The sequence below is a fragment of the Phascolarctos cinereus genome, unplaced genomic scaffold (genome assembly GCF_003287225.1).
Source record: "Phascolarctos cinereus isolate Bilbo 61053 unplaced genomic scaffold, phaCin_HiC Scaffold_5;HRSCAF=322, whole genome shotgun sequence".
NCBI classification, from domain to species: Eukaryota; Metazoa; Chordata; class Mammalia; order Diprotodontia; family Phascolarctidae; genus Phascolarctos; species Phascolarctos cinereus.
The window spans coordinates 356,628,574-356,645,337 of record NW_027555958.1 but is presented as its reverse complement, the minus strand read 5'-3'; the positions used below and the strand labels follow the sequence as shown (position 1 = coordinate 356,645,337).

The 16,764-nt window shown below is 36.5% G+C and overlaps 1 protein-coding gene across 1 annotated transcript in view; it reads left to right on the top strand.

The window, feature by feature from the left end:
- The window catches only part of DISP1 (dispatched RND transporter family member 1), a 241,911-nt gene that overhangs the window by 34,309 nt on the left and 190,838 nt on the right, over positions 1-16,764 (top strand). Inside the window, 1 exon segment of the mRNA XM_020982206.2 lies at positions 12,027-12,128. Within this exon segment, the coding sequence (XP_020837865.1) occupies positions 12,096-12,128 (33 nt within the window). The 5' untranslated portion in view covers positions 12,027-12,095.

The following is a 16,764-nucleotide window of genomic DNA, read 5'->3' as shown; positions in this document are numbered from 1 at the left end:
AATTGTAAAGATGAAGGAATTGAACTAGATGGCCTCCAAAGCCACTTGCAGGTCTAGATGCATGATCCTATGATCCTGGAAATCTTTTCATTAACATCTCCCAGAATCATAGAATTTGAGAGTTGGAAGAGACTGCAGAAGCCACTTGTGCAGCCCATACTTAAATGAAATCTTTCCTTATAACATGACTAACAAGTTATTAAACTTCTTCTTGGAGATCTCCAAGGAGACGGTACCCACCACTTTTGGAAAACTAATTGTTAGAAAGTTTTTCCTGACATCAAGCTTAAGTTTGCCATCTTGTAACTTCTTCCCATTACTCTTGGTTCTGCCTTCTGGGGCAAAACAGAACAAGTCTAATCTGTGCTCTACATGACAGCCTTGTAGATACTTGAAGACAGCCCTCATATATCTCCAAATCATCTCTTATTTCTGGCTAAATATCCTAGTTCTTCAGGCAATGCTCATATGACATAGACTCAAGTATTTTTACTACACTAGTTGTTCTCCTCTGGACATTCTCCAATTTATCTCTGATTTCTTCTCCTGTTGCTTACGTGACATGACCTGTTGATTCCTTCATTGTGGTTTGACTAGGTCAGAGTGAAAAAGGACTCTTAACTTTCATCCAGAACCCTAAGTAATTATTCTTTAGAAGATCTGTGACCTTATTGATGAGGGTATACACTCTAATGTTGTACCTTGAAATCCATTTGTGCTTTCTCAAACTGTGTGACTTTTCTCCATTTTATCCCATAAATATTCTGCAGTGTGTCAACCCACTTGCTGGGGGCTATCTTCAAGACCTTTTGATATTATTTGATACCAGTGTAAATATAAGCTCATCTCCTTGTCCCATTATATATCTCCTTGTTGGTATCTTTTATGCTGCTTGTGTACAACTCAGCATTGATAATGTGCTGTAGCCTGTTCATAGATATGATGGATTCCTTCATTTATCTTTGAGAGTCCTGCAGTTTTGACATTTTGTAGACTATACTCCAATGCCTCTTCATGGCAAGGGGGTGGCTGTGTACTTGAAGGCAATTCTAGCCGAGTATAAGCTGTGGAAAGATTTTCTAACATGGAAAGACATTTAGTGCATTCTTCACAATAGACTGAGTCTGCTTTCCAAAGACCAATCTAGCTAACAAAACAAAACCAAACCATAGTAGTTCATTACTGGTAGGCTTCTTTGGATATGCTAATCCATGAAGCAAAGAAAAATACAAAAATGAATAGGGTTCTTACCCCTGTGTGACCCTCCTTCCACTTTTGAAGTAATGTGGGATAGTCTTAGAAAAGGTGAATATGGAGTACTAAGAATTAAGGAATTTTTAGACAATCAGTGAACTTCCACTTAGTCATTTATACTCTAAGGTTAAATTTTTGTTGTAGTGTTGAGGCATACTATTGAAGACACTAAATTTTTATCAGTCTTCACATTCTTACTATGAATAAAACTAGATACCATGGATTCCTTCATGGATATATGACTCACACGTTCTCCTTAAGGAGAGGAATTGAGATAATTGGTTTTGTGTGTCCAAAGGCAACAAGAAACATCATAGGACATTTGGAAGGGCCTCAAGTATTTATCCATTATAAATTATTTTCACTTTTCAGTTTAGATACTATTTAGCTTATTGAGGAAAGATCTATTCATATGCTTTCTCATCCTTTTATAAAATAAAATAAAGGGCTGTAGTTTTTTGTCAAAAGCCTTTTCTGTGTTTATTGATATAATCATGTGATTTTCATTATTTTATGATTAAACATAGTCTATTATGTTTATAGTTTTCCTAGTATTGAACCATCCCTGCATTTTTGTACAGATCCAACATGATCATAGTATGTAATCTTAGTATGTAATCTTTTTACTATATTATTTAAGCTTTTTTGCTAATGTTTTATTCAATGTTTTTGCATCTGTTAACCATAAGAGATGCTGGTCAATAGTTTATTTTTTTCCTTAACTTTGTCTTTCCCTGGTTTAAGTATCAGGACCATGCTTGTCTTTTGGAAGGAGTTTGGTAGGATGCCATCTTTCCCTATTTTTGCAAACCATTTATTTAAACTTCAGTTAAGAAATTTTTTTTAATGTATGATAGAATTCACTTATAAATTCATCTGGCACTAGGTTTTAAAATTTTGAAGTTTCACTTATGGCTTGTTCAAATTTTTTTTTGATTGGATTATTAAATTTTTTTTTCCTGGTAATTTGGGTATTTCATATTTTTGTTAACATTTGTCCATTTCATTTAAGTTATCACTTTGTTGGCATGTAATATAACTTAGCAAAAATTTTTAATACTTTTATTTCTAATTTGTTTTATTTTTAACTTGTTTGTTTCTGCTTCTAACTTTATTTCTAACTTGTTTATTTCTATTCTTTATTTCTAACTTGTTTCTAACTTGTTTATTTTGATTTGTTATCTCTAACTTGTTTTATTGTTCTAACTTGTTGCAAATTCTCCCTTGGCATTTTTTATATTTATCAGATTGCTAACAATTTGTATATTAGTCTAAAAAATGTCACATAGTTGGGTTTTTTTGTTTGTTTCCAGTCTAATCAATAAGTCACTCAATAAGCATTTATTAAGTGCTTTTTGTGTGTTAGGTACTTTGCTAAACTCTGGGATTAAAAAGTATGGTCCCTGCCCTCAAGGAGTTCACTCTATATGCAAACTTTGTTTATCTCTTTTTACTTTTCCAGAATTTCTATTTTTTTTTTCTGTTTTTTGATTTGTTGCTTTTCTAGTTTTTTTTTTTAGTTGCATGCCCAGTTTATTGATTTGTTATTTCTCTTTTGTTAATGAAAGTGTTTAGGGATATACATTCTCTTTTAAGTACTGCTTTGGCTGTATCACAGAGATTTTTGTCTGTTGTGTTACTATTCTAATTGTCCTTGATAAAATTATCTATTATTTCTGTGATTTATTCTTTGACTCACTAATTTTTGTTAGATTTAGATTAGTTAGTCTTCATTTAAGTTAAAATCCATTTTTCAAATGCCTCTTATTAATAATTTTTTATTATATTGTGGTCAATAAAGGATGTGTAATATTTTTGCTTTTCTGCATTTGTTTATAAAGTTTTTATGCCCTAGCACATGTTTAGTTTTTGGAAAGGTGACATGCAGAACTGGAAATATGTATATTCCTTTCTATTCCCATTTAGTAATTGCAGAGATCTATACACTTAGTTCTCCCTTCCTTCCCTGTTTTAGAAATATTAAGAAATAATTTTCCAGTTTGAAGTCCTTTCCAGACTTATCTGAATGAAGAAAACCCTATTAGTATTTAATCAAAACTCTATAACAACATAGCTATCCCTTTCAAAGGCCTAATATGTTTTTAAAACTAAGTCAGAGGGGGCAGCTAGGTGGCACAGTGGATATAGCACTGGCCCTGAAGTCAGGAGGACCTGAGTTCAAATCTGACCTCAGACCAAACACTTGACACTTACTAGCTGTGTGACCCTGGGCAAGTCACTTAACCCCAATTACCTAAAAAACCCAAAACAAACAAACAACAAACAAAAAAAACACTAAGTCAGATGTCTCAGGGATCATTGTTCTCCCTGAGGATAGAATTAGGGAGGCAATTGAACATGGACTGGAGGATTGTTGATTAATTTACTTATAAACTATGCCCTCTTTCCCCATACCCAGATTAAGATAATGATAAAACTAAGAAGTAAGAAGACTGATTCATTTGTTGAATAATGGTGTCTCTGGGGTTCAACTTTGGCCAGGTTGAAGAGGATTTCTTAGAAGGAGTGGTGAAAGAGGGATTGAGTATTTTAGGAAAACTGTTTTCTAGAATATGGGTCACTTTAAGTGTCTCTTGTTCTGTCTAATGAATCATACTGTTGCCTGACTTTTTTCTTTTAACTCTGTTTCATCTTACTATAGAAATGTCCTTTGTAAGGGAATACTATAAATATAACTCCAAAATTTTAGTCAGAGCGACATTTCCAAAGACACAAGAAAAAACTCTGCCTGTTTGTATTTTTCTCTCTAAAACAACATTTATAATTAGAATGGTTTAATAAATCGTCTCTTATAGGCTCGTCTCCAAAACAGCAAAATTCCCCCCGTCCCCTTTTCTAAAATCTTATACAGGTCTTTAACTTTGTTGTTGTGTGTCTTGGTCTAAATTTGAGAGGAGGCACATTGAGCTTCCCTAACTATTTTAGTTTTGGTATCTATTTTTCCCTGTAGTTTGATAAACATTTACTTTAAGTAATTAGATTTTTTTATTTGATTTGGTGCCTAAGTATAATATCACAAATATTGATATTATTTCACTATCTGTGGTGCCTTCAAGCATAATATAGCTTTTCTGTTAATCTCTTTCAACCCTGTCTATTTTTTTGAGAGACAGTATAATGTGGTAGGTAAAGATCTGACCCTGAAGCCAGGAAGCTCTGGGTTCAAGTCCTGTCTCTAATCACATCACTGGCTGTTGGGTCCTGGGAAAGTCATTTAACCTCTCAGTGCTACAGGCAACTTTCTAAGGCTGTAAGATGCTGACTTGAATTGGTAGAGGGAGTTTCCTCATCTAGAAGTACCCTTTACTAATGAAATCACAGATCTGGTCATTTATCCCTGTTTTTATTGTTGCCTTGTCTGAAATCTTGATGCTACTTTTTCTTTTTTCTAATTGCTTGATGCTGTAATAAATTCTACTCTGATTTCTCATTTTAAATCTGTGTATTTTAATCATTCAACAAGCATTTATTAAGTGTCTACTATGCATTAGGTTCTGGGCTAGCTTCTGGGAATACCAATGCAAAGAATGAAGCAATTTATCTTTCAAATGTGTTTGTTGTAAACAATATATCTTTGAATTCTACTTTCTAATCCATTCTGCTGCCTACCCCCATCCACATTCATAGTTAAGATGATTAATCAATTATTTCTTTTTATCACATCTTCTTTTAATTTTTTCACTGTTTTTTGCTCCCCCCCCTTCTAGACAGAAGAAGTGTAAGAAAAGTAATATGATCAACACCAGAAATCTGTCGTCAAAGTAGTCTGATGCTCTTCCACCTCTGGTCACTTAGTCCAGCAAGATCTTTTTGCCTCCTTTTGATTCCTTCCCAATGTGATCTACCCTCTGAAGTTAAATTTTGTTTAGTTTGTGAGTAGTCTGTCCCTCTTAAGCCTCACTTTCTCTTTCTTTCCCTGTTTACCTGTAGGTTTTAATGTAGTTCTACACCAGACTTTTTTGTTTGTGTCTTTGCCCAGTTCAGAAAAAAGTAAAGTTCATTAAGATGCCTTTTTCCTCCATCCCTCTTCTGGGTTTATATGTTCTTGTGCACCACACTAGGGGGAAAATATTGAGTTCTTTCCACTTCTTTATTTCTTCATTAGTGTATTGTTTTTTCTTTCCTTTTCTCCCCTTCTTTTAAAATCTGTAATTTGAAGCTGCTCTGAGGCTCTGTCTTTGTCTTTCCTTACTTTCTTCACCCTTTGGCTTTACTCACTCTTAGAAAATCATGGGATTCTGATGGGATACTTGTCTCTTCTCCCCATAAGTATTTAAGTACTTTATAATTATTTATCCTTGTTTGATCCTATCCCTTCTTTAGTCTGAATGCCACTACTGCTGTAGTTCTGGATTGAGTATTTAGGACTAGGCTCCCATATACCTGGCTTTTGGATCTGTCTTCTGGTGATCCACCATGGGTTTTGGCCCTAACCGTTCTCTGTCTACTTCTTCCTATGTACTCCGCTTAAGAGCTGGCCATGTCCTTTGCCATAATTCTGACAAGACTTAACTGAGTATCATAGATTGTGCTGGTCACAGCTCTCCTGCAAGGCAGGGGCTGCCTAGTACTTCTGTTGACTTTGTCTTTTGCAGTGGTTTGGATAGGAGCGCTGGTTTCAGGTCTCTTTTAATAACCTCTGGTATTGGGGGCTACCAGGGGTCTCTACATTGTCTTTGTCTGCTGCTGTGGTTTTTGCATGGGCTGCTGGGATACTGCAGTTCCAACTACTGGCTTCAGACTTTTGGAAGGCATCAGTACTTTGAGTGGACATCCTGTGTTGTCCCTCTTCTCCCCACCTCCAACTTATGAGAGAACATAGAGTTGTACAGGGTGCCCAGAAGGTATAGCAGGCTTGAGATCTACAGGGAACATTCAGATCATAGCTGTATTTGAGTTGAGTAGACTGTGATAGTCCATGATTCACAGTCATATGACATTACTAGTAGAATATAGGTATTAAAAAGATGAATATTTTTGATTGAGAAAAAGCTTGGAGCCATTGAAAATGCTGTGGGGTTTCCTAAATGCAATTGAGCCCACACTCTTGTTCTGATTCAATTCTAGGCTCGTTTCACTATTTGACCAAATATCTTTAGCGTTTGGTCAAGATATATGTACTGATGTATGACTTCAATAGGCTTTCCATCCAACCCTGTAGAAAGTCTGGACAGCCTTCGTCCACTTTTTTGTTTTGTTTTATGGCTGGTTAGGTCAAACTCTCTGATTGAATTTGGATCTCATTACTGAGGCTTTGCAGTGTTTCAAGGCTTTATGCAATCAGCACGATATCTTCATAAACAGAATGTCTGGAGACTTCATCTGTAGGGAATTCTTCTTCCTTGTGGATTGTTCATTAGAGTGGTAGATACCTTTAATGAGCATGTCTCCCAGTTTCTTGCCTTGCTTGTTACTGATTAGAAGATTGTCTAAGTTATCTCAATTGCAACTAAGTGATCTTATGTGATTTTAATATATGCAGAGGAGATACCTTTTTGGAGGAGAGCCTGAAATGAAGCATTTTATTATATAGAATTAAATGCTTTTTAAAAGTCAAACAAAAACTTAAGGGGATTTATAATGGTTTTAAAAAGAATTGTGAAGAGTTTAAGGCAGATAAGAAAAGTCAAAAGAGAGGGCTGGATGGAGACTGTGGGATAGTAGAACATAAAGGGAGGAGGGAACAACCAGTTGGGCCTAGGAACACAGGCCAGAAAGAAAAAAGAGAGAGAGGAAACTGGAGTCCTGAGAATATTGGCTTCCAGAGCAGACTTTGTAGGTAGGGTTTTTTGTTGTTGGTGGTGGTGTTTTTTGCCAGGAGCCTGGGTTGAGGTCAGCTATAGAAATGACAAAGATTGGAAACAGAAGAATGGTCCAAGAAATGTGCACTTTCGAGATTGTGGCTGAGAAGCCATGATCTGGAAAAAGTGGCATGTGAATCTTAAGAGTGAAGCTGAGGTCAGAGTCTGGGTTAGACTTACTGTGATCTGCATTATCTTGCTCTAGTTTCTATTAGCTCTGCCACCTGGTCCTGTACTTCTTGCTTACTCTGAACACCACCTGTGTCTTTATCATTGGGTCTCTAGGTATTCCCCTGAGTCTAGTTTATGCTTTTTCTTGACTTTTATGATGGGAGTCACTGCTGAAACTCTCAGAGGTTTGATTATAGTTGTAATAAAGAGGATGCTATGACTTGGATCTGGTATATGGATCCAGTCAATCAACACAAATTTATTAATCTGCTAGGCACTGTGCTAGAATGAAATGATCCCTGCTCTCATGGAGCTTGCTTAAATTCTAATGGGGAAGTACATGTAAGTATGAATATAAAGAGAATAAATACAAAGAAATATCAGGAAGTCAACTCATAGTTGAAGAATTGGGAAAAGCTTCATGTGGGTGGTGAATTGTACTCTGGGATTCTTTGTCTGCACAGTGGCTGGCAAAGAGTAGGTGCTTAATAATAATATTGATTGATTGATTGACTAGAAGACGGCTCTGTGAGAGATCGTGACCCTTGAAGGGATACTAATCAAAAACCATTCAGAGCCCCAGATATAAGGGCTTTGCTTCTAATCTTAGATTCCTCAGTGACACATAGAGGCTGGCTAAATCTCTTATTGTTTTGCGTCTGGTCATCAAACTGTCATCATCTAGAATGATAATCTCAAGACTGTCACACTCTCACATGGATAACTGCTAGAAATAAAAGACCACCCACCTCTGCCACCCTTAATTTTTTTTTCACTTAATGGCATTTTATTTTTTCCAATTACATGTAAATATAGTTTTCAACATTCATTTTTATAGGATTTTGAGTTCCAGATTTTCCCCCCTCTCTCCCTTCCCTCCCTTTCCCCCAAGACAGCAAGTAATATGATATAGGTTATACATGTACAATCATGCGAAACATATTTCCACGTTAGTCTTGTTGTGAAAAAAGAATCAGAACAAAAGAGAAAAACTATGAGAAAGAAAAAGCAAAAAAAGTGAAGATAGTATGCTTTGATCTGTATTCAGACTCCATAGTTCTTTCTCTGGCTGTGGATAAATAACACTTTCCATCATGAGTCTTAGAATTATCTTGGATCATTGTATTGCTGAGAAGAGCTAAGTCTATCATAGTTGATCATTGTACAATGTTGCTGTTACTGTGTAGTGTTCTCCTGGTTCTGCTCACTTCATTCAGTATCAGTTCATGTAAGTCTTTCCAGATTTTTCTGAAATCTGCCTGCTCATTTCTCATAGCACAACAGTATCCCATTACTTGTTCAGCTATTCCCCAGTTGATGGGCATCCCCTCAATTTCCAGTTCTTTGCCACCACAAAAAGAGCTGCTATAAATATTTTTCCCTTTTTTATGATCTCTTTGGGATACAGATCTAGTAGTGGTATTGGTGGACCAAAGAGTATGCCCAGTTTTATAGCCCTTTGGGCATAGTTCCAAAATGTTCTCTAGAATAGTTGCATCAGTTCACAACTTTACCAGTAATGCATTAGTGTTCCGGTTTTCCCACATCTTCTCCAACATTTATCATTTTCGTTTTCTGTCACATTAGCCAATCTGACATGTGTGAAGTGTGCCAGCCTTATTTTGGTTGTTTTAGCTCTGCCTTTGCCTTGCCACTGCCCCGCTGTTTTGGTGCTGACATTTCCTGCAAGAAGGTCAGACACTTTAAAACAGGGTGCTTGAAATCTAAGAAGACCTGGCACCTCTAGGATGTTCTCACATACTCAAATGGACCTTTGATCTCATTTATTTGGGTTTTCTCTCCAAAGATGCTGATATAACTCTTCCAGACTTGCTTATTGTGTGCCACTCTTGTACATGTCTTTCCATAAGTTTCACCCAACATACTGAGACCTTTCTTGCCTTCTCCTGACTTCAGGAAGAAACCAATAGAACTTGCAGATATTCTGTAGGTTATCAATTTCTCTATGTGACTTGCTCTATCTTTTCTTCATCCATACTTTTTTTTTTGTTGGCAACTTTTACTCTAGTTTTCTTTCATACTTCCATATGTATTATGTGTTGCAGTCTTCTCACACTGACCATGCACCTCTCTATTGTCCTTTGATTGAAACTCATTTAATTCTTTGGAGACTGTAGTGTTCCATGACTCATAACCATATAACACCATCATTTGAATACTGATATAAAAATGAGTTTTTGTTTCTGGGCTTATTAAAGGACCTTTCCAATTTTCTGAAGGCAATCCATCTCACTGTCCTTCTGCTTAATTTGGGGATCAACTCATTATCTAATTGTGGTGCCTGTCCAGGATATACTGATGAATTAGCCTATACTAACTGCACATCATAAAAAACATTCTTCATTTACTTGGTTTTTCCTCCCAGAATATATAGAGAAGCTTTTGTATGTCTTGAAAAAATCAGAAATTGAGAATTTGTATGTATATGATACCACCTGAGGTCCTGAACAGAGGAAAACAAATATAGAAGGCCTTGCCTTCTGGGAGCTTTATAGTTTATATCTTACTGAAATTTTACAAATGAAAAATAGACCCTTCTTTATAGATTATCCATAAATGAGAAACATTACAGCCATTATGAACATCTGCCTTTCTTTCTGTGTGGAGTAAAGTTAACACTTAATAGGTATAAGGGTGTTATTAACCTTCTGATATTTTCATGTTCAGTGAGGATAACCTTTGGTGAAGTACTAGAATCTGAGCAAAACAATTACATCACCATTTGACTGTGGTCCAAGGAGGCATAAATACAGAATCTTTTATTAATATGGAAGAAAGTATTTGGGTCACTAATCTTTATCCAGTCTTTATTTCTCCCTCTCCTCCCCCCATCCCTTAGAGAATTAATTGAAGAGGGTTTTCATCAATGACAAATTATATTACTCTGACCAACCCCTCCTCTTTTTCCATTCTCTCTTTCATTAATCAGGCTCTCAAGTAGCATTTCCCAAATTAACTCGGCCATGGAACTGTTAGGTTTGACATATATTGATGAAATAGATAAATGTGTTTTATTAGGGTACGGAACACTTCTGGGTCTAAGAGGCAATTGGGAAGATTTTGCAGCAAAATAGAGAATGTGAAATCTATTTTTATAACAAAAATTATCATATATAAGAAATAATTTTGATATGCAGATAATGCCCATGAAATTTTTTCTCAATGAACTTCTAGTCATTCTGTATAGAGCTCCAATGTTTTATGGAACAGAGTTGGGAATTACAGAAATTGAGAAATGCTGCTATAAATAAATATGACAAAAAACCAAGTTGCATTTGTTCTCAGACATCAATCTGCTGTTTGGGTTACGGTGAACAATTATACCATTTTCTTGTCTGAGACTGAAATTTTCTGTAACTTTACCATTTTCCCCTTTTCCCATATTAAAAACTCCAGAGTTTTCTAATTCTTTCCCCATCTCTCTAAAAGTATATGACAAATCAGGATATGATACATTGTTTTCTTGCTGGCTAGATGGTTAACTCTGGGACCACTACTGGGTTAATAACTAGACCTAATTTGAGCTGCACATATACCTTGAGCACATCTTAGTTAATAAAAAGGACAGTCAAGAAACAGGAGGACTCCAATCCAAATGTTCTGTACCCCAGATCAGTAGTTATGACAGCAAGTTAAATGAGGGACCACACCCCAATAAAACACATTTATCTATCCCATCGATGTATTTTAAGTCTAAGAGTTCCATGGCCAAGTTAATTTGGGAAATGTTACTTGAGAGCCTGACCAAGGAAAAGCTAGAAGAAAAGCTAGGACAGCAGAAGGTAGGAAAACCCAGACCAGCAAAGAGACCTTGATATTGAGGCTGTCTCCCTGAACCAGAAAGTTTACATACCTATAAACTTTATATGCTTATCTGTTATCTTACTCCTTCACTCATACACTTAAATTCTAGCCAAACCATATTATTCACCTTCATCTTGCCCTGCCTCCTTTTATTGGCATGCAATTTTCACACCCTGAAAAGTATACCTGAAATGAACTGCCCATAGATCTCTGCCTTTTAAAATTATTTTCTTTTGAGACTCATCCCAGATGTCACCTTCTCTATGAAGACTTCTGTATCTTCTTGGCAGAAGTGATCCCAATTCCCTCAAATGTCTCATACTACCCTTTGACTCCTTCTATGTTCTTAAATGTATTTTAACTTGTAGTAGAGTTAATCACGGACCTATGTCATTTCTCCAGATTGTAATTGTTGAATTGCATTGAATTGGTAATTTCTGAGACTATGATATCTCCTAAGTGCTTTCTTATTACTTTTTTTTCTGGATAATTTAATTATTTTGTTAATAATGCCCGCATTTTAATAAAAGGTCAGTGACACGTTTGGATGCCAGGGAACTTATTATTACTTTTTAGTCAAATGAATCAATACAGCCTTAGTGTATTAGGAAACAATTAACATGCTCAGTTAAAAAAAAAACCAAACTAGTGTTATAATTAATTTTAACAGGCCAGTTGTATCCATTCAAAATTTTTGTCTGATAATGGAGGGATTTTGTGTGTGTGTGTGTGTGTGTGTGTGTGTGTGTGTGTGTGTGTGTTCCTTTTTTTATTGCCTATCTAACTTAGAAACCTGAGCCCAGGATCTAAAGAAAATGGAATGTGAAGGTATTCACATGCCATTTAGCTATCAATAAAGTAGTATGCTTTATTGATGTATGCTTTCAAACCTATCACTTCTTCTTTGCTCATTATTTACTGTTACACATATTGGTTGTGTTTCCCTTTTTACAGATTCCTGTAGAAGTGGCCTTCATCTCGTCATCATTGAATTTGGGGCCTTTTGGATCAGGACATATTTCAATGCCAAGCAAGGATACTACACTGAAAAAAAAGGTATTGCTGAATGTTGGAAGGCCCATTGCTTCATCTTTGTTTTAACCAGGTTTGTGTCTGTGATGTTTGATACTGATAATTTAATGGGCCTTTTCTGCCTAAATTGAGAGACACAGTGTGTGTTTACAAAAATCATAAGGATGGTGCCGGAAAGGCTTCTTAGACACTTTTTCTTTCTACCTTTATAATCTCAGGTGGCTTTAAAGGGTTTAAAAATTTTGTTTCCTAACTTCTGATGCTAACCATCTTATTTCCTTTTATGTGTAAAAGAACTGTGTTTGCACCTTAAGCCTTTTTCTTTGGGGAAGGGAATAAAAGAATCTGTATTCACAGATGCCACTCCTATGCTACATGAGCAAAGAGCTTTTGTAGAGTATGAGGAAGGAGGATTTCTGATGCTTCTCTTCCCTAGTCTCAGTCATTCACTACGGGTTACTCTTTTCTGGTATCTGAGTATCCTGAGTAGGATCTCACTGTAACCAGGATAATCTACACTATGGAACTAGAGGAAATGTTCTCTTCCTGTGACTTTAATGTTCATTTACCCCTTTTCTATTAGATATTACGGTACAAAGTCTAATGCGACAACTTTTGTGCCAATTATAAATTGCAAGTTGAAATGCACTGTGTTGTAGTGGATGAAAAGTTGACATTGGAGCCAGGAAGACCTGGGTTCTAGTTCTGCCCCTGACACTCAATGGCTCTAAGACTTTAACTTGCAGAAAAGGTGTTGACCTGCAATGGTAGAGGTAATTTCCTCGTCCAAAATTCCCTGTATCAATGAAATTTTTGTTCTAGGCCTTATGCCTTGTAAGTTGAAAGAAAACACATGGGTTTAACTCTAGGCTTTGTTACTCGATACTCATGTCTTTGGGCAAGTCATTTAATTTCACTGAGCATTGGATTCCTCAGTCTGTAAAATGAAGGTGTGGACTACAAGACCACTAAGGGAATTTCTAGCTCCAAGTCTTTGATCCTGTTATTCTTGGTGAGTTTAGAGATAGAGTCAGTTTTCACTGATCTTCTGCTAGATTATATGCTGATTCATATGTCAACAAAGAGATCACTATAATTTTTAAAAATTATAGAAGCATGACAAGTTAATGCAAGATGATGGAAAATATAGCATAATGGTTAAAACTACTAGAAATATTTGTAGGTGTCCAAGGCAACTTAAAATTTATTTTAATGGAGAAAAAAATAACTATTTTACTGTGACTGCATTTATTTCTCTGGGAAGAGAGAAGGGGGAGCATGGCAGTCAGGGTGATGGTGTTCTGGAAATTTCTGTAATCTGTAAAATTTATTTTGAAAGCTAACAAAATCTGGTAAAATTATATTTATTTCAAAGCTGGTAAAATCTGGTAAAATTATACTTATTTCAAAGCTGTTATAGTATGTCTTTCAGAATGGCTATTAATATAATGTAGGAATGGACTTGGATCAGAATATAAAGCATTCTAAAATTTCTTCCAACTTGGGATAGGAAATTATGGCTATTTTGTTTTTTCTCCCAATATAAGAATCTCTAATATACAATCCTGTTAGGCTTATAAAGCCCTTCATAACCTGGTCCCTTCCCAACTTTCCAGCCCTCTTATACCTTAGTCCCTTCTGATTTCCAGTGACACTGACCTCCTTTCCTTTTTTTTTTCTTTTGTTTTTGTAGGCAGTTGGGGTTAAGTGATTTGCCCAGGGTCACACAGCTAGTAAGTGTCAAGTATTTGGTCTGAGGCTGGATTTGAACTCAGGTCCTCCTGACTTCAGGGTCGGTGCTCTATCCATTGCGCCACCTAGCTGCCCCTATTGACCTCCTTTCTGTTCCTTGCACATGAGGGATGGTGGACAAGGGAATAGGCATTCATATAGCACCTACTATGTGGCAGTCACTGTGCTAAGTGCTTTTATAGTTATTATCTCATTTGAGCCTCACAACAAGTGTCTTAGGATGGATTTGAACTCAGGTCTTCCTGACTCCAGACCCAGCACCCTATCCACTGGACCACAAACTTTACACGTGACATTCCATCTCCTAACATTACATTTTTGCTTGCTGTCCTCCATAGTTGAAACCCTTTTCCTCCTTATCTCTGTCTCCCACTTTCCCTGGCTTGCTTCAAGTCTCAGATAAAATCCTACCTTTTATAAGACATCTTTCTTGTTCCTCAATGCTAAAGTCTTCTCTCTGTTGATTATCTCTAATTTATCCTGTCCATATCTTGTCAGTACATGATTATTTGCATATTTTCCCCCATTAGTCTGTGAGCTCTTTGAGAGGATGGACTATTTTTTGCTTGACTTTCCCAGAACTTAGTGCCATGACTGACTTGTAGGTGCTAAATAAGTGCTTGTTGACTTGGTCATTCAATTCAGCAAACATTTATTAAGTTATTCTGCACAAAGCACTTCTGCTGTAAAGTGCTAGGCACTTCTGATACATTAATAAATAACAGTCAGAGATCTGATTTCGTTGGTATAAGAATTTCTCCCAGCAATACAGATTGAAACCTGACTATAACATAGTGAATATGTATTAAGGAATTGCCCATGCTTACAAAACTAGTTAGTATCAGAAATGGGATTTGAACCCAGATCTCCAAGTTCAGCACTTTACCCATTATACCATACTACCAGGGGTGAGGTTCAAATGAGATATATGCAAAGTGTTATAAAGCCCTTTGCAAACTATAAAGCTCTGTATAAATGCTAGTTATTATTATTATTAGCAGCCTGCAGTCCCCAAGTCTCCCATCTGGTGACGGGTTCATTGCCTGAACCTTCTTGCTGAGCTCAGGCATTGTTTATAGAGCAATGCAAGGGTGTACTGGAAAGTGTTCAACAACTTTCCACAGGGAAGAAGTATTTTTTTTTTCCAGCTCTCTGGGGAAAAAAATATATGCACACACACGCTTTTAAGTTTGATCTGCATTGCTGACACTTTCTTTGTTCTAGATGATCAGCAAAACAACAGATCAAGGGCAGATTTCTGAAGTTTAAATTCTCACACTGAAATTTAACGGTTGCTCTAGAACTGGCTTCAGAATACTTCTGATAGGGCCTGTCTTGGAACTTGGGGTACAAAAACAAAAACGAAACAGCCCTTACCCTCAAGGAGATTTCTTTCTACTGGGTCATGGATTATTAACCAAAGTCCAAATACATACATTTCAGGGGATCTGTGAACTTGGAACTTTTAATATTTCCTTAACTATGTTTCCCTGTAACTGGTGTCTGTTGTGATTGTGTTTTATTTTATGCTTTTAAAAACATTATAGTAGTCAGTGGGCTTTACCAGCCTGCTGAAGGCGTAAAGGACACAAAAAAGTATCCACCCTGTACTAGGTAGATATAGCTTGTGCACAGTTTAGTAGATCCAAGATAATGTGAGGAGGGTGAGGCAGCACTAACACCAGAGTGTATCAGGAAAAACTTATCATTGGAGGCAGCAGCTGAGTTGAGTCTGTGATTTTGTGATTCTGTGAAATGTTGTAATTTATTACCTTTGGTTGCTAGATGAAACTAACTCTGCTAACTGCTGTATTCATCTTTCCAAGGGGATCCTGTTAACTATCCTAGCATTTAGCTATATTTTCTCTCTACTGCTGGTTTCACTTAAAGTGAGAATGTCAGTATTGATGCTGTTCATTTCCTCCAGTATTCCAGCTGAGTTAAATGTTTATAGGGGATGGGAGCAGATGAGGACACTCCTACCAATGCAAGCAGGCACCTTCTCTCCATCTTCGACTGTTAGAGAATTGCCCAGGGCCAGTGTCAGAGGTGGAACTTGTTCCTGCTATTCCTGGCTCTGAGATCAGCTTTCTGTTCATTAGGCCATGCTGCCTCTCAGCTCTTTATGTTACTCAATCTAAAAATTATGATTTTTAGTAGCCTGTGCCCTTTTCCTGCCACTCTTATTATCGTCATTTCAGAACTGCAGTACTGAGGGCCATCCTGTTGTTTGTTGGGTTCCCGTGGACAAAGAATTCATGGCAGTGGCCAACTCATTTCTGATGAGCTTTTCTATCTTTAGAGAGACAGGTCTTTAGAAAATGACATGTTGATCGTTCCTGGAGGTGTATTTGAATTGTTCTAGCTTGGCAGCATCTTTCGGAGCTTGTACTCCTCTGGTATAGTCTTCAAGAATCCCTGGTCACCTCTGTGCCATGAAGAAATATTGGGAGTACGACTTTTGTAATGGTCTTCTTTCATACATTTAAAATATGATTCCCCTCCCCTTCCCTGGAAGATTTCGCTTGTACCTGACTTGTAAGGAATCTAACTATTGTATAAAGCAAGGCACATGATTATAGGGCAAGCATCATCCTGTATACTATGTTCTTATACATATTGGGTTATTATACCTACTGTATGTTCTTATACTTATAATAATGATAAAATAGTTGACGTCATTAAAACCCTATCTTTAAAGCAGACTATTTCCTGAGTCTCCTTATTTAATGAATTACTTAGAACCTTGAAATTCTTGAAAGATGGTCTAAGGAACAATTCCACAGTGCAGCTAGCTTCAATATTAATGTGAAATCAATAAGTAAATAAAATTAAAAGATAAATAAAAATGTGAAAGGGTGAATTAGCCCACCTTTGTTAAGGGCTCTGGATGTTTCAACAGATACAT